The sequence below is a fragment of the Mesoplodon densirostris genome, chromosome 18 (assembly GCF_025265405.1).
Source record: "Mesoplodon densirostris isolate mMesDen1 chromosome 18, mMesDen1 primary haplotype, whole genome shotgun sequence".
NCBI lineage: Eukaryota > Metazoa > Chordata > Mammalia > Artiodactyla > Ziphiidae > Mesoplodon > Mesoplodon densirostris.
In genome coordinates, this window is record NC_082678.1 from 2174954 (window position 1) to 2202766 (window position 27813).

Here is a 27813-nt window from a genome sequence, read left to right on the forward strand (position 1 = left end):
ATGGCGGGGGCCGCAGTGGGCGGCAGAGGCGGAGGTGCCTGGGGGCCGGGGCGCGGAGGGGCAGGGGGGCTCCGGCGGGGCTGCTCTCCCCCAGCCCCCGCCGGCTCCCCCCGGGCTGGGCTGCAGCCGCTCAGGGCCACCGTCCCCTTCCAGCTGCAGCAGCCTCACCAGCGCCGGGACGGGGGTGGCCGCGCAGGTGAGTCGGGCCTGGAGTGGGTGCGGGGTGGCGAGGGGAGCCGTTGGGGGAGGGGGGGCGCGTGACTGGGGGGAGGGGTATGGGGAGAAGTGTGAGGGGGAAGTGGTTGGGGCGAAGGAAGAGCAAGGGGGTCGCGCAAAGTCTGCGAGGACGGAAGGAGCAAGAGCGAGGAGCCGTGAACGCGGAGTGCACCGCCGGGACAGAGTGTGCAAGGAGTCGGGGCCGAGAGGTGAGGGAAGGAACCTGGCAGATGGAGGCTGGCTTTGGGGGCGTAACCGAAAAGTGGGCAGAGGTGTCGTGTGGGGGTGAGTGGAAGATGCAGGGGTGGCAGCGAGGTGTGAGGAAGGAGTGAGTGGCGCGTGATGGGGGCGCCCTATGCAGGGTTTGAGCTGGAGCGAGGAGCCGGTGGGCGCTGGATGTCTGCACGGGAAGGGGGAGGGGCATGGAGGAGAGCCCCGTGGAGCTGTGTGTGAGTTTTCCAACTTGAGTTTGGCACCAGCATCCCGTTCTGCAGCTCTAGAGTTCCTTTTCCCACCACTTCACGTGGGCTTCCCTTTCTGCCACCTCCTGGAGCTGATTTCTTCTGAGCCGTTGGAATAAGTTAGTTTAACGGCTTTTACTACCGTACAAACGCTCCGCTCCTATTCCCTACATTCCTCTTGGTTGGCCCAGAAGTTGTATGTTCCCAGATCACTGACCTGCTTAATTTGGCTTGCAACCATTGTGTGTTTGTGTGTGTGGGGGGGTGTAGAATCTGAGTAGTTTGCCCCCTGCCTTTCCCTCCTCCCCCCATCAAGGCCGTTTTGTCCTGGGCATGTCAGTCAACGTGGCAGTGGGGTGAGGGCTACATTCAAGTACATTGTGGCAAATACCCCCACGTTCTGAACAGCACCAAAAAGATGTCTTAATAGTAGCTTAATAATGTGGTGGATATGGGGAAACTAGGGAAGAGCAAGCTTAATCTTGCTTTCACACTCAAAGTTGTAATGGATCCCCTGCAAATGCAGGCAGTTAGGAATGGGAAAAGGAACCTAACTGCATGAGGAGGTTGGCAAGAAGTTGAAAGTGAGACTTGCATTTGATTCACACCAAATGTGAAAAGATCACTGCACACTTCCAAAGCCTCAGGGTCTACCAAAGGTACAAAAGTCATGGTCCCTGCCCTCTGATGGTTAATGACATTCTCTAAACCAGAGTTTCTTGAGCTTTTTGTGATGACTAAACTTAGTTTCAGCACACCCTCTCCTGAAAGTATAGCTGCTACAGTGCCTTCCTAGGTAGGAATGGGATTAAGAGGGTCTCTGAAGTAGAAAATCCAAGTCTGTCTGGACTTCATTGTAAATGTTAGCATTGCATCTTGGAACGCAGAAACTTGGTCAAATCTGGTAGCAAGATGGTAACCAACTAGTAAAAGTATGCCTAGAATCTGTAGAGCAGGGCAATGCCCAGATAAACTCATGCCTATCATGAACTGCTGTAAAGCAAACCAGAAGACTACAAACCTATTGGTTTTGTTTGTGCTTCCTTGGAGTCCAGGGAAGTTAGTAGAACAGCAAGCACCTGAAGCTTAGTTGCTTTTAGTAGAAATCAACAGAAAGCCTGCCTGTGTATTAGTTGGAAATCTATTAGCAGTCATATTTTAAGAGGAGTTATTTTGTGTCTACTATAGAACTAATATTTAAAGGACAAACACTGGTGGACGCTGTGGAAAGAAGAGTGTAGCTTTGGATGACTGGGTTCTTCACATGGCCTGTTCCTTTTTTAGGGCCAGGGACCCTAAGATACTGGTAAAAACATAGGAAGCTAGAGCTCTGCACAATTTGTTGGGTGATTTAAGGCAGATTGGGTGAACTCTTGCTTATGGATTGGGCTGATGGATTGTTTCTCCACCTATTAGTATCCCAGAGGCACTAATAAGGCACTTACCTGGTCTGTAGTGGGATTATCTATAGTTTTCAGTGAGGCAGGAGAGAGGAAAGACAGGAGGAGGGAAGAGTGGCCTGAGCCTGTGGAGTTCTTTGTGGCCAGACATTAAGGAAATGTTCCTGGCCTTTGGTTTGGGAGCACATCAGGTCTTGTGAATGTTAACTTTTACCTTTATGTGTGTTCAGATCGTTTCCATTCCTCGGCCTTGAGAAGTGGCAGAAGTGGTTTCCTCTGGGCCCGTAGGATATACGTGATAGAAGTAAAAGCCTTGCAGTCATAGACCCTTACGAGAATGGCTTTGCGTGCCAGAGTTACCTGGGTGTCGAATCCAGGTTCTACCTTTTACTAGCTGTGTGGCTTAGAGGAAGTTAAGTAACTTCTGTGCCTCAATATCCTCATCTGTAAAGTGTGAATAATAATATCTTCATCATAAGAATCAAATGAGTCAGTAGCTATAAAGTGCTTAGAACAGTGCCTGGCAAGTAGAAGTTACTCTGAAGTGTTTGCTGCTGCTTATATTGTTGTTATTCTCTCCACCCAGCCAAGGTGAGAGCACTGTTGGCCAGAGCCCATTGCCTTTTCAGGCTTCAAAGAGCAAACCCATATTGGTCTGAAACCAGTACTGCAGGTTTCAGAATTTCAGGGCCTCCCCTTGCACTTTTATTCGCTCATCTTTTAAAATGAGCTTTCTAAACAGGGCTCTGAAACCCAACTGTTTAAAAAAGCATGTGAGCTGAGACGGAGTTTTAGGAACAATTAAGTGTCGTCACTGTTTCTGTTTCCCATCTCAAAGTGACGTAGTGCTCAGGGCTGTGCAGTTATCTCTCCACCACACACCCTGTTGTGTTCTTGACTAGGTATATTAGATGTTGTTTAAAAAAAAGGGGGGGGTTATGGTGTAAAGAGCAGGATTTACCTTCTGTGGCCATTCATCTGTAAGGGATGTCTTCATAAAGTGAGGAATGGCTTCATTTTTACAAGCCTGGGCGAGGGGTGTGGAAGGTAGAAGAGAGTGGAGAGAAAAATGAAGGTCAACTCTAAGAAGCTAAGAGCTACTAGTGGGTAGCAGAAACCCAGGATAAATTTCTTACTGCAGTTTCCCCTTTAATTAAATTCTCATTTATGTCTTTAGTCACTTGGAGGCTGCTGACTTTTATATTCTTCCAGGACCACTGATGATGGACAGAACGGGGCTAGGAGGTGAACTGTTCTGGGTTCCAGTCTTACCTATTCTGTTTAGTGTCTCCATATCCATGTCCAGAAGCTAATGTTCCATACAGCTTCGCAAATTCTTCTCTAGTGGACCAGCCCCACTGGCCAGCTGGGTGCTGGGGGAGTCCAGTGCCGCCTCTGAACCTCCTCCGCCCACCGGACTCTTCTTAAACGGGGTTTGGCATTATGGCCTGCAGACCAGATCCAAGCCTCTGCCTGTTTTCGTAAATAAAGGTTTATTGGAACACGTGGAGCCCTGCTCCTTCATTTAGGTACTGACTGTGGCTGCTTTTGCACACTGACAGAATTTGAGTAGTTGTGCACAATGACAGAGCTGAGTAGTTGTGATAGAGACGGAATAGCCCACAAAACCTAAAATATTTACTACATGACACTTTTCAGAAAAAAATTGGCCTACTCCTTGTCTTCAGCAATGTTCCTGACCAATATTCCTATTAAAAGATGAGTTTCAAATGTGCGTAGCATACACCTCTGCAGAAAATCCTAAGGGGGTAAAGAACACTAAGAAGCCTGTATCCCCACTCATATTTCAGGGAAAAAGAAAGGAGGATCATCAGCTTCCAGTCAGTTCTCAATCTTTATAGAAGATCAGCACATGTGGATCCACGCTGCCCACCCCCATCCTTGTCAGGTGACATGTGTTCGGTAGATCTAAACTAGTTTGGATTTACATAAAAGCTTAACTGTTAGGCACATTTGCATCTCCTCCCCTCTTACCCTCCTTCCAAATCTAACAACCCACAACTGCAGTGAACATACTTCAAAATCAGATGGAAATTACTTTAGGCTTATCTCCTGTCTTGGATTTTTCTCCTTTTTATCTTTATGAACAGATCATTGAGAGCTGGTGGTGGTCACGGCTACCCTCAAATACTGACTTCCTCACAGGGACACAGGAAGGGCTTATTTCAAATGTCCGTTAGGTTCTCCAGGATGGTTGTCGCGATGAATGTAAGGCAGCATTGTTATTAAATGCTCTTGGTAATTATTAAACTCCTTTTCTTGCAGTGCTCTTGTGAACTTAGTCCTTAGGGGATGGGTGTTTAGAGAGGTATGGAACCACAAAAAGGAGGTTGCTTATTAGAAGCTCTGAGACGAAGCCCTCATCAAACCATGGTCCTTGGTTTGCAACAGAATAGAGTGTAACTTTTCTATGCCACAGAGCCATCTTGCTATAATGAAGCTTGGGGCTGCAGTTAAAATCCTTTAAGAGCTACAATTGTGCTTTGAAAACCTGTGATTGAGGCAGCTTCTGTTTGGGAGGCATTAAACACCAGGCACTTCCCAGCCTGACACTGCTAGCTTGCTTTTGACAGCTTTGCTAGCCCTAGGCACATGGTCAGCAAAATGCACTGCTGAAATATCTGACTCTTAAATGTTATCACCAGTGATGGCATCTTGAAACTGGGGGCTAAGGTGCCTAACTACTTTATCTTTTTGGTACCCAAAGGAGAGTGCGTCCATGTGTTCTTCAGTATTTTGGACAGTAAAGGATCATACATATGGAAGCTCTCCACTTAGGTCACATAGAGCGAGGATTTTTTAAACCATTTGAGGTCAGTGGAGAAGGGCTGAGAACAACAGTGGGGGGTGGCGGTAAGAGGGACTCGTTGTCTCTGGTTCCAGATATAGATTGTCCTCTAGAAAATTTGAGGCAGGACTGCAAAACTGTCATAGTTGTGGTGGCAATATGAGCGTTGCCAAAGTGGTTGGTGGGCTTTAATAGCCAGAGAACACTTCGCCTGCGTTTTCTGCTAGTTTATAATGAATGATGTGATGGGCACCAAGGCCACACTATTCCCTGGCTCTTTTTTTAATTTATTTATTTTTATTTTATTTATTTTATTTTTGGCTGTGTTGGGTCTTCGTTGCTGCGCGCAGGCTTTTCTGTAGTTGTGGCGAGCTACTCTTCATTGCAGTGTGCGGGCTTTTCATTGCGGTGGCTTCTCGTTACGGAGCATGGGCTCTAAGCATGCGGGCTTCAGTGGTTGTGGCACACGGGCTCAGTAGTTGTGGCACACAGACTTAGCTGCTCCGTGGCATGTGGATCTTCCCGGACCAGGGCTCGAACCCACGTCCCCTGCATTGGCAGGTGGATTCTTAACCACTGCGCCACCAGGGAATCCCTATTCCTTGGATCCTAATGGAGCATCATCCTCTGGATTCTTACAGCTCTCACATAGAGCCTTGGTGCCAAAGGATTCAGACTTTAGGGTGTGACATATTCTGGGGGCAGGTCTGGTTTTTGAGTTCTTATTGACACTATCATATATATCAAATGCTATATGACACTAGCTCAAATGCTTTACTAGACCTACCTGGGCTTACTGTTATTCCACAGGCAGCTTGGAGCCCTTTGAAAGGGCTGGAAGGGAAAACCTTGTGTTTGCTTCCCATTTCAGAGTGAAGGTGGGTGACCACCAGCAAGTTAGTTTAGTGAGACTGGACTGTCTCTTCGTGAGTCAGTAAGTTTTATCCCTCTCTGAGATGGATAGAAGAGGGAGCAGGGAAGAGTGGAAGCAAAGCAAAGTTGGGTGGGGAATCTGGTCAACTTTCCACCTCTGCCTGAGTTGAGTCTTCACAGAGGCCTCCATTATTTGATTTGCTGGTTTATGAATTAACCAAACATTAGCCAAATCTCGTCACATTGTTGGGTCCAAAACAAATCCTGATCTCAGAGAGAAAAGAGTTTTGGATTATATTTGAAGCCGTAAATTATCTGTTTTCCAGTTGTGTGGAGCTTGTGAAGGGGCTCTTGTTCTTGGGAACAGCTGTCTGGTGGGAAGCTCTGCACAGCTGGCTGCTCTCACCCAGGCTTCAGGCTCATGGTCCTCAGTGAAGCTCCTGGTTTTGAAAACTCTTCCTGGCACTTTGTTTTCTCCTCCACACTTTTCCTCAGGGTCACTACAAAGCTGAATGCCCAGCTTGGAGTCATTTAAATGTTTATTCTTAGGCCCTGAGTATGCCTCAATCGACTTTTACTGTGTGGGAGCACCACAGCCAATCAAGGGTGGCTTCAACGAACCTAAAAGAATGCTATCAAAGTATTTCATAATAGAAAAACTTACAACTCCAGCCCCTGGGGAACCTGGAACTGAAGCCTGGACTGTGTGCAGACACTTAACCTGCCCTGCTCTTGAGCCCCAGACAGCTGATACCAGGGGTGGCGAGTGCCTTGGGCTCAGCTCTGCCTGCACATTCTAAAAGGGGGGAGGTTGGGGGAGGCCTGGGAAGACTCCTCCTGGGGCTTTGGTCGATCTGAAGCGGCAGGCTTCAGGGGTGGGGGAGTTTTCTCTCAGAGCCTGCCTGAATGTGGCTTCTTAGAGTTGGGCAGTATTTGGCAGGCAGGGTGATAAGTTTGGGGTGCCTCTTCTCTGGCCCTGTACTCTCTATCTTGCAAATGGTGGGTGGCTTTTCCGGGGGGAGCTTTGTTAATGAGCGTAGGTCTAGATTACCACCTGCTCTGCCGCTTGCGTCCCTCATCATCTGATCCTAAATGAAAACATGCCGGAGAGCGTGGAGGTCTAACCTCCTCAAGAGGCAAAGGTAGGATTAAACATACAACTCTAAAAGCAAATTACTAACATGTGCACCAGCGAATAAAAGATAAATTCAAGCTGGAGGAGGTATAGCATGAAGGAATATTCAGTGTTAGTTAGGGTTAATTAGAGAATTACTGAGATGTCTCTAGTAGGCTTTTTTTTTTTTTAATTGGCCAGTACATTATTCTCCCTACCATTAAATTAAATTTTTACTCTCTCCCTTCCCTTTTGAAAGTGGCACTGGTGTGTCCTTGTTTGGTCAGCTGTGTTCTTTAACTTTCTCAAATCTCTTTAGTCCTTTCTGCCCCATGCTGGAAATTGTGTGCCTGCCTTTTTAAAAGGTAGGCACCTCATGTTTCAAGTTCAAGTGCAATGGAACTCACCCTGCAGCTTGAACAGATTTGAGTGTTTTTGCAGAGGGAGGGCCAGGGCAGATGGGGATTGTTGTGCTCAATAAATGCTTGTTGGATGGAGTTGCTGGAAAGGCAGCAAGGGTGGGGAGAGTGAACCACACTTCCCCAGGCTCATTTGAAATGGTTTTTTCCACTTCTGGCCCCCACACTCTGTGCCCCCTTTATAATACCTCTCTTTAGCTACTTACAAGGCGCCCCCCCCCCCCCCCCCGCCCGAAGTGTTAGTGTTCTCTCTTCAAATCACTGGTCTCCCATTCATCCTGGTCATTGGGCTCGAAGCCCAGCTGGTGGCGAAGACGTGGCATTTCCATGGATGTCTTCGCTAGGCCTGTAGGTTCTGTTCCCCACACACTTAAAGCCAGAGGGTAAGCTTGGGCCGTTAGTTACCAGGTTGATCCATGGAAACAGCCAATGTTTAGGATTTTGTTGTGATTTTGTAAAAGAGCCAGAAGACCTGGCTTTAGGCTTATATGTGGATATGGGTGAGAGGCCAAGGAGACAGATGAATGCAGGATGTTCTTTCACTCCAGGTAGATTTGCACCAAATTCCTAGTAGTGCTATAATGTATAGCAAAGGAAAGCAGGAAAACAAAATCTGAATTAGCAGCTTTTCTAGGCTAGGGAGCAGAATTGCCTATTGGCTTTAGGGTGGTTTTAGAGGTATGATCAGGCAGGAAGCCCCCCTTCCCAAGCCAGGGAATCAGCACTGCTGATTCTCCTTCTCTTTTCCCCACCAAATGGGGGAAATGCTGGAAAGAGATGCTCACTGTCATTCCCCAAGCCCTGATACCTACAATGTCATCCATGGAGCCTGTGTTCCCCTGCCAACCACGGGCCTGGTGGCTTAGTCAAAATGGTTTTATAAACCTGCTCAGCTGTGGGTAACTTTGAACAGAATGAAAATGTGATTGCAAGGAAGGAGAGGAAGCTTCTCTTCCCTCCTCCCCTCTTCTCTCCCCAACCTGCCACACTGCCTTCCCTTTAAGAGTTTTCTGTGCTCTATGTATGTTTGATCACCCACACGGCTTTGAGAGAACCACGGCTGATAACACATGCGCTCCCTGCCCTACACCTGCAAGCTGGCTGAGAACCTGACGCCCAGCCCCTATTTGGGGATTGTCTTTGTAACCCATGCCCATCAGATATGACACACAAATTGGAGTTGAGGGTGGAGTGGATAGCATTTGGCATGACAGAGGGGTTGCAACCAGAGAGCTTTCACAATATCATGTCGTCTGGATTTCGAAGTTGGGGAGAGGAGGCCCATGTGAGGCCATCCATGTGGTATGTGCACATCTTAATGCTGAAGGCAGCACCTGGACTCTTTCTCATTAGAACCGTAATCCTGGGGAGTTTTGTGTTCACAGGAGAAGGCTACAGCTGCTGCTTCTGTGGAAAGAAAGAGTCTGTGGATCCCAACCCTGGAAGGCCCCAAAATTCATCTGCATTTTTCAGGGAAGCTGAGAGTATGGATAGTGTTAGTTTTGACAACGCGTTCTGCATGTTTAGCTCTTTGTGGCTCGCAGTCGGTACCCTGGAACGTTTCTCACTCAACCTTGCCACAGTCCTGCAGGTGCAGGTGGCATTTGCTTGTTTTTGCAGATAAGGAAACTGAGGCCCCGAGAGGAAGTGACTTGCCCAAGACCATGTGACTAATAAAGCCCTTTTGCTCCTGATCCAGGGCTCTTCCCACATATGTGTGGAGAGTCAGTGGGGAATTTCCCCTCAGGCTGGCATCCTCTGCTGCCTGCCCAGCACACACCCGACCTATTTCCCTTCTGCTTATATACCTGTATTCCAGGAGCAAAACTTCGTTTGTTTAACTGACCAGAAGAGAATTGGAGAGGAAAATGGGCTGCAGAGAAGTCTGTTTGTTCCTTCAGCACCCCATAAGTAACTATCCACTTGGTGCAGCTGACTGGAGGGTGATGGTTATTACATTATGTGTGTGATGTGGTGGCAGCTTTTGAGTGTTTCCAACTGGTTGTAGATATGCAATTTCCACGTGGAATGAGAAGCTAACCAGGGACAGCTAGGGCCCAGGAGGCAGGGTTTTCCTGCCTCGGTGGGGTCATGGTCATGGTTACTGAGCTTGGGGCCATGTCAGGGAGATACTCTTAAGATGGAGCTTACAGGAAAGGATGTTTTTCTTCTGTGTGACTATGTGGAACCCCCCGAAAGCAGTCAGAAGTAAATGTGGGTGGTGCATTTCTGTGGTGGGGGGGCTAGGTGCAGGTGGCATTGTGTCATAGGTGACAGACACTTCAGTCCTCCATGTAGGGGACGGCTGGTCCAGACCTCCCCCACCCCTGCCATACTCTGCCTGGGCGTGTCTCCCTCTCCTAGCTTTAGGTTAACTGGGAGTGGAGTCGTTGTGATACGTGATAGTGCCTTTATGAGACAAGTGTGTGCCCACTAAGGGGACCAGAAGGGACTTGAACTCAGGAGAAAGCTCCAACTAGGGATGTGGTGTCATGGAGAACTGCCTGACCTGCTTCATAGAGAAGGTTATGGGCCGCTTTTACCTCCTTATTTCTCTTACAAAACCAGATTTTGTATAGAGTTCTTGTATGTTCTAATAACCATATGCTTATGTGGAACCTTCCTTTCCCAGTTATTTCCCAACTGCATAAGGTAAAGCCCCATTATAACAAATATTATAAAAATTATTCTACATAATAAAGCTATTTCCATGCTTCATATAAATGCTTTTGTTGTTGGTTTTTCTCGTTCAGAGGAGAAAAGTGACCAACTACCTTATGTAACAAGTACTTTTCCTGGTCCCTGTCCGTGTACTCGTTCATCTCTAAACCAGAACACTCGAGGGCTTGCTGTTTGCATCGGAGGCAGGGAGTGGGGAGCAGGGCAGTGGACCCATCACCGAGTAGCACGGCCCCCTTGCTTGCTTTCTTTCTTTTTTTTTTTTGCCGTACGCGGGCCTCTCACTGCTGTGGTCTCTCCCGTTGCGGAGCACAGGCTCCAGATGCGCAGGCTCAGCGGCCATGGCTCACGGGCCCAGCCGCTCCGCGGCACGTGGGATCTTCCCGGACCGGGGCACGAACCCGTGTCCCCTGCATCGGCAGGTGGACTCTCAACCACCGCGCCACCAGGGAAGGCCCCCCCCCCTTGCTTTCTTTTCGCCTCGAACCTCCCACCCTCCTGTCCCTCCTGGTTGTTTACAGACAGACCACCACACAAAACCCAACAAAGGACAGTATGTGTGTGTATCTGGATGTGAGCATCTGTGTGTGTGTCTTGAGTGTGAATGTGTGGGTGCTGGGTGTGAATGTAGGGGAGAGCATGTGTATGAGTGTGTATGTGAGGAAAAGTGCATGTGAAAGAAAGCAAATGATAAAGCAAACGGGGCCAATGTTTAACAATAGGCAAATCTGGGTAGAGGGCATATGGATGTTCTGGGTACTGGTCTTATTCTTACACCTATATGTTTGAAATTATTTCCAAATAAAAAGTTTTTAAAAATGAATGTATGCTAGACTAATTTGACTGTACCAGGAGCTCTTTAAAGTCTTCTTCTCTCATCCTTATAACAGCTCTTAGTCTCCCCATTTAACAGAAAGAACAACCGAAGCCCAGAGAAGTTAAGTGACTCGTCTTGAGTTCACGTAGCACACTGAGGCGGAGGCAGGATTTGGGCCCAGGTATTGACTGGTATGGTAGGACACTGCAGCTTGTCCCTGCTGCTCGAGCTGGACAAGGTTGGCATCAGATTCTGAGACCCATTGGGCACCTGCGGCCGTATGTCTGAGCCCAGTCCGTGCCCCACACGGACCCGGCAGTGGGGTCAGCAGGGTTGCAGCAGGCTGCTGATCCACACTGAGCATATTCAGGATGTCCAGGTACCTTCTAGGGAAAACTGCTTCCTCATTCTGAGAAAAACCCTCACTCTGCTCTTCACTCAACTCTTCATTTTCTTAAAATACATGAGATCGGAAGGCTCTCACGTGCCAGAGCCATAGAGTAATGCTACTTCGCATTTTTATGGTAGAGATCCAAGGGGAAAAGGAGCTGAGTTTTGTCTAGAAAGCAGTGTCAGGTTATGGGCCAGGCCAGACAGCTTTTTTGGCTGTGTACCAGTCGGTCTGTTGTGCCCACCGCCTTGTTAATGTACAGGAGTTCATGGCCTAGTGAGGCATATCTTACCAAGTGGACAGGAGTTACAACATCATACACAAAGGGCGGGCTTCACTCTTTGTCCGTGAAAACTTTCCACTAACCACAGGGCCCCAGAAGGGGTGGATCTGGTCATCACCGCTAAGCAGAGTTAGGGGTTCAGACACGACTGTTTGTTCCCGGCCCCTATTCTCTCCCTCCAAACCGCATGCTCTGCATCTGTCTGTGCTCCTTGAAGGCACTTGAATTACTCCTGACATTTTTGCTTACTGACATTTCCCGCCAGCTTCCAGAATTGGGGTAAGTGAATGAGTCTGACTCTACTTCTTAACATAGAAAAAACAGTTTTTGGAGAATCTTCACTACGTGTCCTTTATCTGAAATGCCTCCCTGCAGCCGCCCTAGAGTGTGAGACTGTGGTTAAGTTAGCTTCAAAGGATTTTTTCATGGATTCCAGCCAGTTCTGTGAAATAGACCCCTGAGCATTTACTGTATTGTTACACCCGTTTCTACAGTTAGATTGTTTGTCCTGAGGCAGTTACCAAGCCGGATAGGCTGTGTCTCCAGTATTCTCTTGGCTCCGTCCTACCCCAAAATCAGCAGCCGGTGGATGGCCTCCGGAATCCGGACAAGTTGCAGGAGGGTGAGAGAAGGCTGCCCCCAGGTCTTACTGGGTTGTCTGCGGTGTAGAGGCCTGTGTTAGCGCTGCCGTGCAGATGGCCAGAGCTGTCTGTCTGGAGGGGACTGGGACCACTGCGCTTTCCCTTCCAGTTCTTAGAGGCATGGATGGGGTCTTGGTAATTAACACCCCAGACTGTTTCCCTGGATCATATTCTCCTCTTGCTTCAGGAGGATAAGCCTTTTCTTTACCTGACTTGTAAAAGAAGGCGTCATTACTGTTAAGCAGCTTTTGCTGTAAGAGCAGATACGAAGCCCGTTGTATGCGGGGGAGATGGTGTGACTCACCATCCAGGGGTACTGTTGCCATGTCCTCCTTTGTGCCCGGAAGCACATGTGGAGAGGTGACCTGACAAGCATCCTTCTGCTGTGAAGTTACCATTGGTCTCAGGCAGACAGTGAGGGTAGGAAAAATCTTCCCAAGGTCACACCTTTCAAGGCTCTTTCTAGAGGGACCATCTAATTTGTGTTTCAGACAAGGTTTACCCGGGAGGCACTATATAACCTTTGAGCCTCCCTTAGGAGATCTGAGCAACCAGCAAGACCAGGACTTTAAAGCAGGGGCTGCCCTGGAATGTTGCCCAGCACACACTGGGGTTTTTCCACCAGGCCCAGCCTGGGAATTTGCCTGGGATTTGGGGTCAGGGTGGATCAGTTCCAGAATGCCAGAGGCCAGGTAGGGAATCACCAGGTAGGATGTAGTGGTCTCTCAGGTATTTCCTTTAGGGACGCAGTAGAACTTAAGTAAAGAGATGGACATAACCAGAGAAGATTTTGCAAGTGGGACAAAATGATCCACGCAGGTTTTCAAAGCTTTGAAGGTTGTGCAGAGTTAACCCTCATAAGATTTTAGACCCTGAAGGCGAGGCACGTTCTGTGACTGTACCTTCATGGCCCTGAGGGACATAACTGTGTAACTGCTCCTTTAAGCCCCCCTCCCCGCCCCCCAGCCCAGAGCAAAATGAGCCAGAGCAGAGGTCCTGACAGACCTACTGAGGTGTAGCAAGTGAGCAAACCTGCCCTCTGAGCTCTGATGTCTACTTGGCAGTTACCACGTGACCAGCCCTTCTGCCTGTGGCGAGCCACAGGTAAATTGAGTGCTATTTATACTCTCCTGCTTGGGGGAGGAAGTGGGAGAGGTGGTCTGGGAGCCCACAACACAGCTGTCTGATCAGCTAGGAAAGGCATATCTCCTTTTGACTTTGTGCCTTTCTTTCCCCCTTAACTAATTTTGCCCCGGATAACAGCATGGGCTCTGGGGCTTTCAATTTAGCTGAATCGGTCAGTAGCCATCTCTTATTTACCCTTTAATAGTTGGAGAATTCTAGAACTAGAGGAGGCTCAAACTCTCTAGGTACAACCTCCTGCCTTCTGAGGGGTGAATATTGAGACCTCTGGGGGCATGTAATGCTCTCTCCCTGGAGCTGTTCAGGGGCAGACTCTACAATCTCCCTCATTCATTCTGGTGAGCAGGAAGTTCTTCCTTTTATCTAGCTGGAATCTCTCCTATTCTGACTAAAGTCTCTTCTGCCCTTCCTCTTTACACTCATGCAGAAGAAGACATAAATTCTAATTCACTTCGTCTTCCTCTTGGGATCTAGCTACCTTCACTTTAGCTATTTTTACCCATCTTCCCTGGGATCTCACTGGTTTCTACGCTCCTGTAATGAATGAGCGAATGGATGCCCAGGGTAACTTGGTGGGGCATATCTGAGGTTATTTCCAACTCCAACTGTGTTTCTGGATCATAGGAACTCTTTAATTCTGCGCACAATCTGGGTCTTTCTCCTGGGATGACATACCTCTTCTTTTTTTTTAAAAATATTTTTGGCTGCATTGGGTCTTAGTTGCCGCGCGCATCCTTTCTCTAGTTGTGCCGAGTGGGGGCTACTCTTCGTTGCAGTGCGCGGGCATCTCATTGCAGTGACTTCTGTTGCTGCAGAGCACAGGCTCTAGGCATGCAGGCTTCAGTAGTTGTGGCACACGGGCTCAGTAGTTGTGGCTCACGGGCTCTAGAGCACAGGCTCAGTAGTTGTGGTGCACGGGCTTGGTTGCTCCGCGGCTTGTGGGATCTTCCTGGACCAAGACTCAAACCTGTGTCCCCTGCATTGGCAGGCAGATTCTTAACCACTGTGCCACCACGGAAGCCCGACATGCCACTTCTTTTTTTTTTTTTTTTTTTTTTTTTGCCACTTCTTAATTTAAAGTCTCCTTCCTTTAGTATCTTTATTCTACCTTGTACTGATTTACATCCTTCAATTCCTTGCCTCCTAGTAAGCCTCATTGACTGTTTCATTTCTTCTTGCCCACCTTCTCTTTCCCCAAATTAGAAGACCAGAACAGTGAACCAATTGAATTTGACTACAACCTGCCAAGATTGAGCTGCTAAACAGTTTAGATCCTTGCTAAGGAGTGAAGTTAATTCTGTCTTCCCAAATTCCAAATTAAGCCAGTTCTTTTTTTTTTTTTTTTTTTCCCTCACAGCTTTATCTTGGAAAATTTTAAACCTGCAGAAAAGTTGTAAGCCCTGTACACATCCATTTATCTTTCACTTTAGACTCACTGATAACTTTTGGCCACAATTGTCTAATTTCTCTTCCCTCCTTGTGTGTATTATGTATATGTGTGTCTAGACATACACATATGTGCATCCATAGGCACTTTTTCTGGTGAACTGTTTGAACACAAGTTGTGAATATCTTGACACTTCGCCTGTTACTTCAAGGGCATCTCCTGAGAATAAGACCACTCTTCTACATAATGATAATATCATTATTACACATAAGGAAACTATAATTCCATATTACCTAATATCCAGTTCATTTTCAGATTTCCTCTTTGTGGCTCTTTTGTTCTTATTTTTGATCCAGGGTCCAGTCAAGGTTCTCGTTTGGTTATGTCTTTAAAAAAAATGTGTTTAAAATTCCCCTCCCATCCCTGTCTTTTTGTTTTTAGGTTTTTTGATTACTGACTTATTGAAAGTGTGGACAGCCTTCTAGCTGTCCCACATTCTGGAGTTTTCTGACTGATTCCTTTCAATGGCACTTGACTTGTTCCTCCATCTCCTGTATTTCCTGCAAGTGGGAGGTTAGGTCTGGGGCCCAGTTGGATTCAGGTGAAACACCTTGGGCATGAACATTTCGTGGGTGAAGCTGGGTACTTCATAATACATCGCTTCCGGAGGTACACAGTGTCAGAATGTCTGTCGCTAGTAATGCTAAGTTGGATCACTTGAGGTGGTGACAACCAGATTTCCCTTTGTAAAAGTACATTATTCTCTTATATGTGGTACATTACGTAAGTGTTCTGTTCTCCACAGTGTTTCTCCCAGTTGTTTTGGCATCCATTGCTGACTCTTCCTGACTGAGCTGTTACTTTGGGAGCTGCATAAAACCAGTTCTAAACTAACACTGAAGGACATGAGTATTGATGTGAGTTGTTCTAAAGAGGAGTACAAAAATTTTCTTTGGGCTTTTAGAATCATTGGCGGGAAGGCAACAAAATGAGGCCATCAAATTCTGTCAAACTCTAGGTATTTTGTGTGACTTGGGCTGATAGTAAATTGAGTATCAGCTGTTCACACATATGTTGCTGTCTGGCAGTTTGCGTGAGGTCAGGGAGAAGGCAGGCTGGATGAAGCTAAAAATGAGTCATGGTTTGTTCACAAAGCAGAAATTATTTTGACTATTTGAACATTATCTATAATTCTATTCTTATTTCCTTTTTCTTCTTTCACTCGATTTCCACTGTCCTCACTAGAAAAGGGATCCCTCCTTTTTAATTGTCTTCCTCCATTTGCCCTACATGCCCACTGGGTAAAACAGTGTCCCCGAGACCCAAGTCTGATTGTGCTGGTTCCTAGTAGGGAAAATAATAGAACTCTTCCAGTCCATGGGGAAGTTCCTGAACCAAGGCAGCCAGACAGTCATGACAGTTGAGTCTGACAATGAAACACAAGGGGGGAAATGCACTTTGAAAGTCTTCTGTGGGGGAAGAAAGGCCTGTGTCTCAAGTTGCTCTGTGGTGTTGGAGAAATCAGTTCACCTGTCTCCACGAGGGTGTTCCTGGGGCCCCACCCAGAGAATCCCTGAGAGTGTGTGGGGCGCACACATTCAGAACAAAAATCAGAGTAGGGTTCCAATCACAGTTGTCCTCTCACAGGATTTACTGTAGATGAACCTCCCCAATCTCTGGTTCTTCCTTCGCCTCTTTTATCTTTAAAGAGCTGGAGTGGACATCATGATTTCTCCTCTACTGGATAAGAATCAGATTGTCGTCTGAAGTGAAGATGCTGAGGGGTTTATGCCTGTCCTCTGAGTTTATAGCCACCCAGAAATTCATCACTCCCAAATAGCCAGGCGGTGAGGATTGCTTTTAGGGGGAGAAGGCTAGGCTATGGCTACTTATGCTGTTCTTTAACAAAAGCCAAATAGATCCCAGAGGAACGCATGCTCCAATCAGTAACTGCTAGTATTTGGTCCTGTTTTAAGAATGTTGAAATCCTTCAGAACTCCTCTTCATAGAATTCAGATAAAAGGTGAAAAGTTCACACCACTTCCTTTTTTTCTAACTGCAGCTTCTTGAGAATTGAACAAATGTCTAAGTAACTGCTGTCTACTCTTCATACGCGCGCGTGTGCGCGCACACGCACACACACACACACACACGCACACTTTGGGATCACCCTTTCCCTCCTTGCTGATAAGAAGAGTTAGGGTATTCCTTATTTTTTCCCCATAGTGACACTTCCAAATGGGTTTCTCCTGACCCTTCTCTCCAGCTGCCCATGGATGTGGTCTGCATCCTGGGGAGTCAGACACACAGCAAGAAAAGGTTTCACCTGAGCTACACACTTAAATATGGAGACAGTATTAAATACAGAGTTAATATTAAATATGGAGTTAGTATTGAGGTCCTGGCTGAGAAGTTCTTCATGTGTCTACAGATATCACTCTTTCTTTTTTTCTCTTTAGGTAAGCCTTCTTGGCAAGGGAAATGTGCTGTTACTCTTTTTTTCTTCCTTCTTTTTAATCTCACTTCTTTAGTTTCTTCTCCCTGTTATGATTGAAAGGAGCTATTGCTTGGGTTTGAAAGAAGTGTTTAAAGCCCCAGGTTTAATTTTCCCAGCTGGGATGGATGGGGTCTCCTTGGGCTTTCCAAGGAGGGCTTCTAACTCTTGTACAGTCACACTGAGGATTTCGGTTTGACCACAGCTTCCCTCCAAAACCCACATGTCCCTGAGTTAAGCAGTTAAGCGGCGCAGGACCTCAAGCCGCTCAGAAGACTGCTTGCACTGTTTAATCCCAACACACATCCTGAAGTGGAAAAGTAACCCCTGTGAAGCTGTGCGGAGGACCTTCCCCTCCTTACTGCACATCTGGTATTGGGGCCTATCTAGAAATTCTGCGTCCCTGTTTTACTTTGCTCCCCTCCAGGTTATCACTCCCCCCGCCTCCCCCACCCCCAACAGAAGTGCTGCATCGCAGCTCGGAGGCGGGACAGGGCCGGGCCTGCTCCCTCCAACCATCTGCACTGCCTCAGCCTCCTGGGCGGCCCTTTCCCTGGCTGCTTCTCCCGAAGTGAAGATCAGGGGCTGAGAAAAGCCGATTGTTAGAAAAACGTGTAATAAGACCTCATTTTATTAAAACTACACATGCACACAGAGGTGCGCAGGGAGAGATCAGGAAGGATGTGCAGGTGGTGACCTCTGAGAGGCGGCAAGCATCGTTTTTATTTTTCAGTTTTTGCTAATCTGCATTTTTAAAATTTCCTTTGATTTCCTCCTGTATATGTACAGCTTCTGTTACAATGAGAGTTATTTTAAAGAGGGAAGGCAAGAAGATGAGTGCTAATAATGGCTCAAACCCCAGTGACAGGAGGAAGTGACGAATAACTTGTTTGTTGAACCTGCCAGTTGCTGAGTTTTTGCCACCTGTGAAATCTCATTGGCTGTCTCTCTTCTTCCTTCTGTAGTCCTCTTGGGTATTTTGGGGTCACTCAGCCTCAGGCTAATGGAGGATGGGTGGAGAGTAGCCTTGTCTTGTTTCCCAGACTTCTCTCTCCTGCATTGCCCCAAAGATAGTAAAATAAGTGAAGTAGCCCCCCTAGATTCCCAGCCAGGACCCTCTGGTCAGGGGCTGGTCTCTCCTTGTGAGCTGCTAAGCCTCCGCCCCACAGCCTGTCTCCGGCCAGGTTGGGACGGGCAGCCCCAGATGCCTCACTTCCTGCGTCCTCTGCCGCCTTCCTCCTTTCCCTGCCGCCGCCGTCTAAGAGCTGTCGCCCTCCTCCTTCGGGTTCCCGCGGTGGGGGTTTGCTGGTGTGGTCAGGCCTGAGCTGGTTTCCAGCCAGGAATATGAGGGAACAGCAGAGACCAAATGGTGGTCCTTCTGAAGGGTCAGTGGCTGGAGGAACCCCCAGAGGTTGAGCTGGCAGCCTGGCCCTTAGGTACCGCATCGGCCTACCCCGCTTCAGCTTGGTCAGCAGCTTCTTGTCCTGCTCCTCCCATGTCACCAGTGCCTGTCTCAGGGCTGGTTTGTGGTGGGCACCCGGAATCTGCTACTGAAGGAATCAGTCAGTCCACTGTGGTGTGCCAGGCCCCTCGTCAGCTGTTTGTGTGTTTCTGCCCTATTCACTGTCCCCCAAGGCACAGCAGACACTTGACTGCTGGTCCTCTCCACTCAGAGCCCGCTCTCCCCAAAGCCAATACAAATGTAGCAGTTGGGGGACAGGGCCAAGTGGCTCCGGAAGATAGCACCTAAGGCTTCTTATCTCTGGTGTGTGCTGTTTTGTTTTGTTGTTTCCATTTGCCGTTGCCCAAGAACCAAAGCATCCGCCGCTGCTCAGCTGCATGGTGAAATGGCCTGGCCCTGTGCCAGGGAGCTTCGCCAGGTGGTTGGGCTGTGGAGCCTGCTGCATGCGATGGGCCGATAATACCCCACAGCGCTGTAAACAGGACACCCCACCCTCCCGCAGCCACCCGGCCAGGGCCCCGCAACTTGCTGCTTTGTCTTGGCCTGTCATGATCGGGGCGTCCCTTCTCAGACAGGGCAGCCCATTGTCCTGTTTCCCAAATCTGAGAGGGGTCCTTTCCAGAAATGAAACCAGTTCATCTTCCGACCACAGGCAACCGTTGTGACTTCTCCTCACTTCTCCTTTAAGCATAATCACACAACTGCAGGGCAGAGCCCCATCCCCACATCTTTCCGGTGGGTGCACCCGTAAGGGAGGGATAAGCCCAGGAGCCCCTATTTCAGCTGCACTCACTTGTGAGATTTCTTAGAGGATGTTCCCGGCTGAGGGAGGTGCTCGGTGCTCACGGCGCTGCTGATGCCCACGCCTCCCAGCGGCTCTCTTTCGCCTGCGTCATTCGCTCCGGGTGCTGTCCTGGCTGGGTTAGACCAACACTAGGACAGGAAAGGGTTCTGACACTGAAGCTGTGGGCCTTCCCAGGGGACAGTGGTGGCTGGAACTCACCCTGCATGTCGCCTCTTCCTTCCCCACCCACACCTTCAGTCCTAAAAGATTGTGGTGTGGGGAGGGGCTGACTGACAGTAATTGGTTTGACGTGATCTATCTAATGAAGACTTTAAAGCCTTTTTGCATCTCATCTTCTGTTCTTTACAGCGTCCCTGAGAGGTGACTGAGGCTGGGACTGTGCTCCTGCCTGCGGGATGGGAGAGCAGGCCCGGTGAGGGGGGAGGGCATGAGGTGTGGGCCGCAGTCACGCCACAGCGAGGGCAGAGCTGCAGTCAGAGCCAGACCCCTCACACCTGAGCCCCTCCCAGGTATTCAGGGGCCACACCGCTCCAGCCTGTGGCCCCTTCGAGGATGGCACAGAGCATGTCAGTGTCTGGCTTTGGCTTCGGTTTGTGTTGCGTCTGGGGGGAACCTGACACCTTGGTTTCACCCTTAATCAGTTCTGGTGCCCAAATTAGCAGGTCATCACCAAACCATTTAGGGTGGGGTTTTTAAAATAAGTGGTAGATTTGTTTTCCTGTCAAAATCTCATCTTTTTAAAGTGCCCCCCTCCCTTATTTTCTGGGCGTGAAGGAAACATGGCACTTTCGTCACCTGAAAGGGTCTAAGAACCTGGGGGTTTGGGAGGGGAGCTGCAGCTTTGCTGAGCGCTTTGAGACAGAAGGGAATTCCGTCACCTTGCGGCTGATCAGGAGCTGGGCCGGCACCCTGTGCTAGGATGTGGTCATTGTAGAAATAAGTCTGAGGCCCAGCGGTCTCATTTAAGGAAAAGAAACTGAGGCGAGTCCTCCAGTTAGTCTTAGATGCAGCGACATCCTTGCAGGCCTAGCAGAGAGGAGGGGGCTGGGTCAGAGGCAGCCGGCTCTGGATTGGGGTACTTGGTTTCTCCCCATCCACCCTTCCTTCCCCCTTTTTTTTTTTTTTTTTTTAATTCGTGTTTTTGTTTTGTTTTGTTTTTGTATACGGAGGAGCAAGTCAGAACCGATGAAGCACTCAGAGTCTTTATGAATAACTTTGGTCAGAATTGGATGTAGAGTTGATCAAAATGGGTGGTTGGATTCTTATACCAAATTCCAGGATCCTGGGTCCTCCCCAACCCTGGGGGTGCTGGGGAGTAAAATGTCACCTCTGATTACTGCCCTTGAAATTGGACTCCCCCTGTAACTCGCGAATGAGGTGGGCTGTGAAGGGCATCAATGGGAAGATGTAAAATGGGCATGGTTCACTAGAATCCTTCCCACTAGGTTTCAAAGGCTTCTCCAAAACACCAACCAACCAACACCCCAAACAAAACATTGCTATGTGGTCTCCTTCCTTACTCCCCTCCCTGAAGGAGCTGCCAGGCATTTCTTCCTTCAGGTATGTAGGCAGGTGTCCTGCACCCTTGGAGGTGTTCCTGATGCAAAAGGGCCAAGAGCCCTGTGGACTGATGTAGGAAGAAGGAGGTTTGGATTTGGATGTAGGACTGCTCCTGACTTTCTGGGCAACCAAGTCCAATCTGAGACTGGACTTCTCTGTGCCTTGGTCTCCTTATCAGTCTTTCTGGAGCCCCTTTAGGAGAACAAAAGACTGTACACACACAGGTACTTTGTGAGGAGGGGGCAAAACTTGAAAGTATTATACAAACTTGAAAGTATTATACATACTTAGGGTACAAGGCACACAAACTTAGAAGAGCATACTTAGGGTCTCAGGATGGAAAAAATTCTAAAGGAGGTTTTTGCAGCAATTTCTTCTGAGGGGCTGGGAGAGGTGGCCCCAAGAAATCTTTCTCCCCAGTGCTTTTTCCTCAGCCCTGGAGTCCCAGACCTCTTCCTTCCGACAACGGTGAAGGAGCTGTTAAAATCACGGTGTTCTGGCCTCTCTGCCAGTCCCTGGCTCACCTGCTTCCCACCTGCCTCATTGCTTCTCTGTCATGTAACCTTGTAAACTTGCCTTCAAGGAAGGGCCCCCGCCTCATCAGTGGGCTCTTAGAGACAGTTTGGAAGAACCACAGGACAGCATTTTGGTGTCTGGCCAGGCTGCAGGCATGGGTCAGGATCTCCCAGAAGTATCCAGATTGCCACCTTTTGATCTTAAGCCCAGGATAGAAAAATGAGTGGTTGAGATGCCAGTGTAGGGGATGCAGTTGGGGCTTGAACCCAGCGTGCCTGTCACTAACTTTCTGGGTGACAGGTGCAGGGAGGGGAAGAAAGAGGTTGGGCCTCCCTGAGCCTCAGAGACAGGAAAGGGGACAAGCAGCTCAAGGGGATTTACTCACAGGGAGCAGGGTGAGCATGGATGTGCAAGGCACACAAACTTAGAATCCAGGTGTAATTAGGGCAGGCTCTCCCTTATAGTAACAGGTTTTTGATTTTATACAAATACTTAGGTGTCTGCCGATCTCCAACCCTATGCTTTAGATGCTGTGTGGGGTTCAAAGATAAATTAGACAGCCCTTGGCCACAGGTTGTTTATTAGCTGGGAGTTACAAATACTTGTAATCCAATAGAGGCTGGGAAGTACTAGAAGAGTACAAAGTGCTGGGAAAAATCAGAAAATCCTGAGACATTCCTTCCAGGGGACTCAGGAAGCTCCGTGGAGGTGGAGATGTTTAGGCTGGCCCTGATGGATGGATCACATTTCAGCCCTGAGCACATGTGCAAAACCTCAGAGGAGGGCAGGCCCAAGACATGGGTGAGAAATGGTGCATAGTGTAATCTGTCCAGGACATAGAGATCTTGAAGAGGAGTGACGTGTAAAGGAAAGGTAAGTGGGACCAGAGCATGAGGCCTATGAGTACTGTCTTTGAAAGAAAGCCTTTGAAGAGTTTAAAGAGTGTTAAGGTCATTTAAAAGGGTGTGTTGTAGGTCAGTATATATTGATTTGGAAAGGTGTTTATGATATAAGGTGAAAACTCATTGCAAAATAATATGTACAGTATAATCCCGTTTTTCATTTTAAAGCATACGCACACACGCACACACATAGAAGGCAGGGCCCCCAAGGATATATATCTCATAGTATTATCCGTGATTATCTCTGGGTATGGAGATTTGCAGTTTTTTCTGTTTGTTTGCATATTTCTTGAATTTTCCACAATTCACACTCCTTTTTTTTTTTTTGGCCGCAACACATGGCTTGCAGGATCTTAGTTCCCTGACCAGGGATCAAAACTGGGCCCACGATAGTGAAAGCGTGGAGTCCTAACCACTGGACTGCCAGGGAATTCCCCACACTACTTTTTTTTTTTTTTTTTTTTTTGCGGTACGCGGTCCTCTCACTGCTGTGGCCTCTCCCGTTGTGGAGCACAGGCTCCGGATGCGCAGGCTCAGCGGCGATGGCTCACGGGCCCAGCCGCTCTGCGGCATGTGGGATCCTCCCGGACCGGGGCATGAACCCGCGTCCCCTGCATCGGCAGGCGGACTCTCAACCACTGCGCCACCAGGGAAGCCCCCCCCCCCCCACACTACTTTTATAAGTCATTTTTAATTTGTTTTTTAAAATTAATTAATTTATTTTTTAAAATAAATTTATTTATTTATTTATTGGCTGTGTTGGGTCTTCGTTGTTGTGCGTGGGCTTTGTTGCGGCGAGCAGGGGCCACTCTTCGTTGCAGGGCACAGGCTTCTCATTGCCGTGGCTTCTCGTTGCAGAGCACGGGCTCTAGGCGCGTGGGCTTCAGTTGTTGTGGTGCACGGGCTTAGTTGCTCTGTGGCATGTGGGATCTTCCCGGACCAGGGACCGAACCCGTGTCCCCTGCGTTGGCAGGAGGATTCTTAACCACTGCACCACCAGGGAAGTCCCTTTAGTTTGTTTTAAAGGAGCACATACTATATGATGGCTGAGGAAAATGACCTAGAAATATGTAAGGAATTAGATAAAACCTGAGACTAAAAGTTACCCATGCAATAACATTTATGATATCCAAATTGGGGTGGGAGGAACCTCTCAAACGTCCAATAATATGGGAGTGGCTAAGCAAACTACTGTATATCAACCTGGTGGAATATTATGTAGTCTTTAAAAATGACAGATATGTAGATTGTTGATACTTGGAAATGGGTATATGAAATGGATAGAACAAAGCAGAATATCATGTAATACATTTCATATTGATTATACTATGTCAAAATGTGTGTAAATATTTAAATGGATTTGGAGAATGTAGATAGTATTATTAGTGTTTCTCTCCTTTTTTTTATTGTGGTAAAACACACATAACATAAAATTTACCATTTAACCATTATAAGTTTATGATTCTGTGACATTAAGTACACTTACAATGTTGTGTAACCATCACCACTGTCCATTTCCAGAATATTTTCATCACCCCAAGCAGAAACTCTGTGCCCATTAAATAATAATGCCCCATTCCCTTCTCCCCCTAAGCCCCTGGTAACCTCTGTTCTACTTTCTGTCCCTATGAATTTGCCTATTCTAGGTACCTCATATAAGTGGAATCATACAATATTTGTCCTTTTGTGTCGGTTTTATTTCATGTGGCATAATGTTTTGAAGTTTCATCCATGGTATAACATGTATCAGAACTTCATCCCTTTTTGAGACTCCGTTGTATGTATAGAACACATTTTGTTGATCCATTTATCTGTCAGTGAACACTTGGGTTGTTTCTACCCCTTGGCTATTGTGAGTAGTGCTGCTATGAACATGGGTATACAAATATCTCTGAGACCCTCCTTTCAATTCTTTTGTATATATACCTAGAAGCTGAATTGCTGGATGGTATGGTAATTCTATATTTAAGTTTTTGAGGAACCTGCCAACCTGTTAGTGTCTTTTTATATAAAGCTCTTCAAGTTTATTTATATCTACAGTCCCCAGTTCTTTTGCTGTGCTTAATGCACACATGAATTATCAAGAGATTAGTACAAATGTGAAAGCATTTTGCTCTGCTGAAAGGAAAGAGCCTTACAGACCTTAAGATAGTAGTGTGTTTTGAATGTGGCTGCAGAAAACACGGTCAACCCAGATGACTGAAACTTACAGATGATTCCAGAATGCTTAGATTTTAGCAAAAGTTTCAACTTTTACCTTCCCCCAGAAAGCTTTTATCAAGGTAAAAATAAAATAAGTGGATTTGGGGCTTCCCTGGTGGCGCAGTGGTTGAGAGTCCGCCTGCAGATGCAGGGGACACGGGTTCGTGCCCCGGTCCGGGAAGATCCCACATGCCGCGGAGTGGCTGGGCCCGTGAGCCGTGGCCGCTGAGCCTGCGCGTCCGGAGCCTGTGCGCCGCAACGGGAGAGGCCACAACAGTGAGAGGCCCGCGTACCGCCAAAAAAAAAAAAAAAAAAAAGTGGATTTGTAACTGCTTTATTTTTGTTCTATTTAGCCAGAAGTCAGAGACAGAGGAGAGAACCAAAAGATTTGGATATTCTCCTGGATCCTGGATAGTTGAAAGTAGTTACGTCATTCTCTTTGTCTCAGTCACCTAGGTTCCCTGGAGCTAATGGTCTTGAAGGAAATAGGAGGAGTCCTTCAGTTAACTGGGTTGAATTTGTACATAGGAGCCTTGCAATCAGTGCTGGAAGAAGGCAGGAGATAAAAGGAAATAAAAGGCAGGATAAAAGATGGAGGACAACTTGGTTTTTGTCCACTTCCAGTTTCTTCTTTAATGATGGGAAACAGTCCTGCTCTCAGGAAACTCAGTGCGGAGACCTGGGAGTTCACAGTCTGTAGTCCATTAGGAACAGGAGAAAGAAGACGTGTGTAAAGTAACCCCTCGTCCAGCGTGAAATGGTGTAAATTGTTTCCAGTGACAAAGACCAGCTGGATAAGTCAGGAGAGCTTTCATCATGCTGTATGTGCTTTTATGGGCTGCTTCCAAGTCTGTCGGAGGGAGGTGAGTGTGAGTGAAGGTGCAGCAGTCTGCTGAGGCCTCCTAGAAGAGGGAAGGTTGGTCACTGTGTCTGCCTCCATGCTGACGTCCAGGTGTGCGGGCTGTGCTCTCTTCCAGCCAGCGTCCCGTGTTCCGTGGCCCCAGAAAAACCAGTGTGTAGGCCTCAGCCACCCCAGGTCCGGCGTACATTCTCCCTGGACACCATCCTCAGCTCCTACCTTTTGGGCCAGTGGCCACGAGATGCTGATGGGGCCTTCACCTGCTGTACCAATGACAAGGCCACCCAGGTAATGAAGCTCTCTGCTAATGGGATAAGGGATAAAGGTGGGGCGGTGGGCTGGCCGAGGAGGCCTTGGGTCGACTTACCAATACTCAGTCATTGATGTGACTTGTCCTGGGTTTTGGCTGTACATATGCACCATGTAGCTTTTCATCATCTCATGTTAACCAACTTGGTTCTCTTCGTAAATTTACCTGAAAATGAGTTTGCATTCCACCTGACTGGTGGGAGAGAGAAGGCGATCTGGGTTTATCAGTTTGGCTTTGAGTATTCACGTGTGGGTATACAAGAGTTGATTTTGGAATTTATCCTAGGTTTTAATAAATGAGATTTACGTTGCTAAAACAGACCAACGTTCAACTGAGTATGCATTCCCCAGACACCTGGAAGAGGTGGCCCGAGAGTGTGTTGAGCCAGGATAGATCCCACTAGAGCAACAGGAGCGGAAAGTTCTCAGATAATGGCGAGTTGATCCCTGATCAGCAGCCCTGCTGGGATCTCGGGGGACCCATCTGAGTCCGATGGAGCCCAGGTCCCCTCTTCATTAAGGATCCTAAACTTAGAAGGGATCTCTGTAATCATCCAGTCCATTGGTCAGTTTTTGAGTAAGGTAGTGTTAGCCTGAGCAAGAAGTCATCTCATATGTGAAACTTTACAAAGATATCTCTTCATCTGAGTCAGGACTTCAACATTTTCAGCAGTTAGGTTTGTAAGAGTCAGATCTGCTCCCTTTTGATGCAGTTTAAGCCCATTCCTGTTCAACTTCAGAACAAATGAGTTGTTCTCAGGGAAGAGGAAACAGGGTGGGGAGAACACAGGCCCAGAGGAGAGGCAGCCCATGTCCTGGGGGATGCTGGGCCAGCCACTCTTCCTTTGCACGTCGCTGGAGTGTGCCCGCCCCGCCTGACTGGAGGTGGGGTGCCGGCCAAATGGGAAAGGGTTCTGTGCGCTCGCTTCCCCTGTCCTCCTCTGCGGAGCACATCTCCCAGTCCCTTTTATTTATTTTTAAAATGAGATCCATTTTCAAATGTTATTAGTGAATGTTTGAATGCCCAGTACTGTTCTTGGCATGTCAGAGTGGAGAACAAGGAAATGAGAACAAGATTTGACCTTGGTGCATCTGGATGTCGGTTCCATGAAGGCCAGTGAACAGGGAGCCAAAGGATGAGATGGGGCCACGTGTCTGGCACAGTTTACAGCAGGGGAATTCTCATAGGAATATGCCACCTTGGACCAACAGGAGTTGCTGCAGTTAAAACTGATGGCACTCTTTTTTTTTTTTTTAATTAATTAATTAATTAATTAGTTTTTGGCTGCGTTGGGTCTTCTTTGCTCCGTGTGTGCTTTCTCCAGTTGCGGCGAGCGGGGGCTACTCTTCATTGCAGTGCGTGGGCTTCTCATTGCAGTGGCTTCTCTTGTTGTGGGGCACAGGCTGTAGGTGTGCGGTTTCAGTAGTTGTGGCATGTGGGCTCAGTAGTTGTGGCTCACAGGCTCTAGAGCGCAGGCTCAGTAGTTGTGGTGCACGGGTTTAGCTGCACCGCGGCATGTGGGATCTTCCCTGACCAGGGCTCGAACCCGTGTCCCCTGCGTTGGCAGGTGGATTCTTAACCACTGCGCCACCAGGGAAGTCCAATGGCATTCTTTAGATCTAGGAACAGACTGTGAAGGGAGAGCACGCTCCAGGTAGCACGCCGACTTCCCGGAAGCCCCAGACACTGTTGTTCCCTGTGTCCCCTGAAAAGGGCAAGTAGGATAGGTTATACTTCCCCTTCACGTGCCTGGAGCACACACCCCTTTCTCTGTTGAGAGAGTGTTTAGTCCAAATAATGCGTCTAGTCACGGAGGGCTTCCTGGAGGAGCAGGACTTGAGGTTGCTTTGGTTGTGTAAGCTCATGATTACATCTCCCTTCGTCAGATGGCAGGCTTCCATGCAGCCCACCTGCCTATCCCCGTATCCCCGTCACTGTCATTTCCTGCTACCAGCCTTCTAGGAAGCCTCCATCCCACTCCTCAGATGGCGTTCTCTTTGTCAACTCCAGGCAGGGTTGGCCTCAGATGTTCCCTGGCCGGGTTTAGAGGCATGGGCTCTAGGCTGTATG

At 48.0% G+C, this 27813-nt stretch overlaps 1 protein-coding gene across 1 annotated transcript in view; it reads left to right on the top strand.

Annotated features, from left to right (window-relative positions):
• The window catches only part of FAM117A (family with sequence similarity 117 member A), a 43052-nt gene continuing 15239 nt past the window's right edge, over positions 1-27813 (top strand). The window contains exons 1-2 of the mRNA XM_060082851.1: positions 1-196; positions 25552-25721. Of these exons, the coding sequence (XP_059938834.1) occupies positions 1-196; positions 25552-25721 (366 nt within the window). The remainder of the gene's footprint in view (positions 197-25551; positions 25722-27813) is intronic.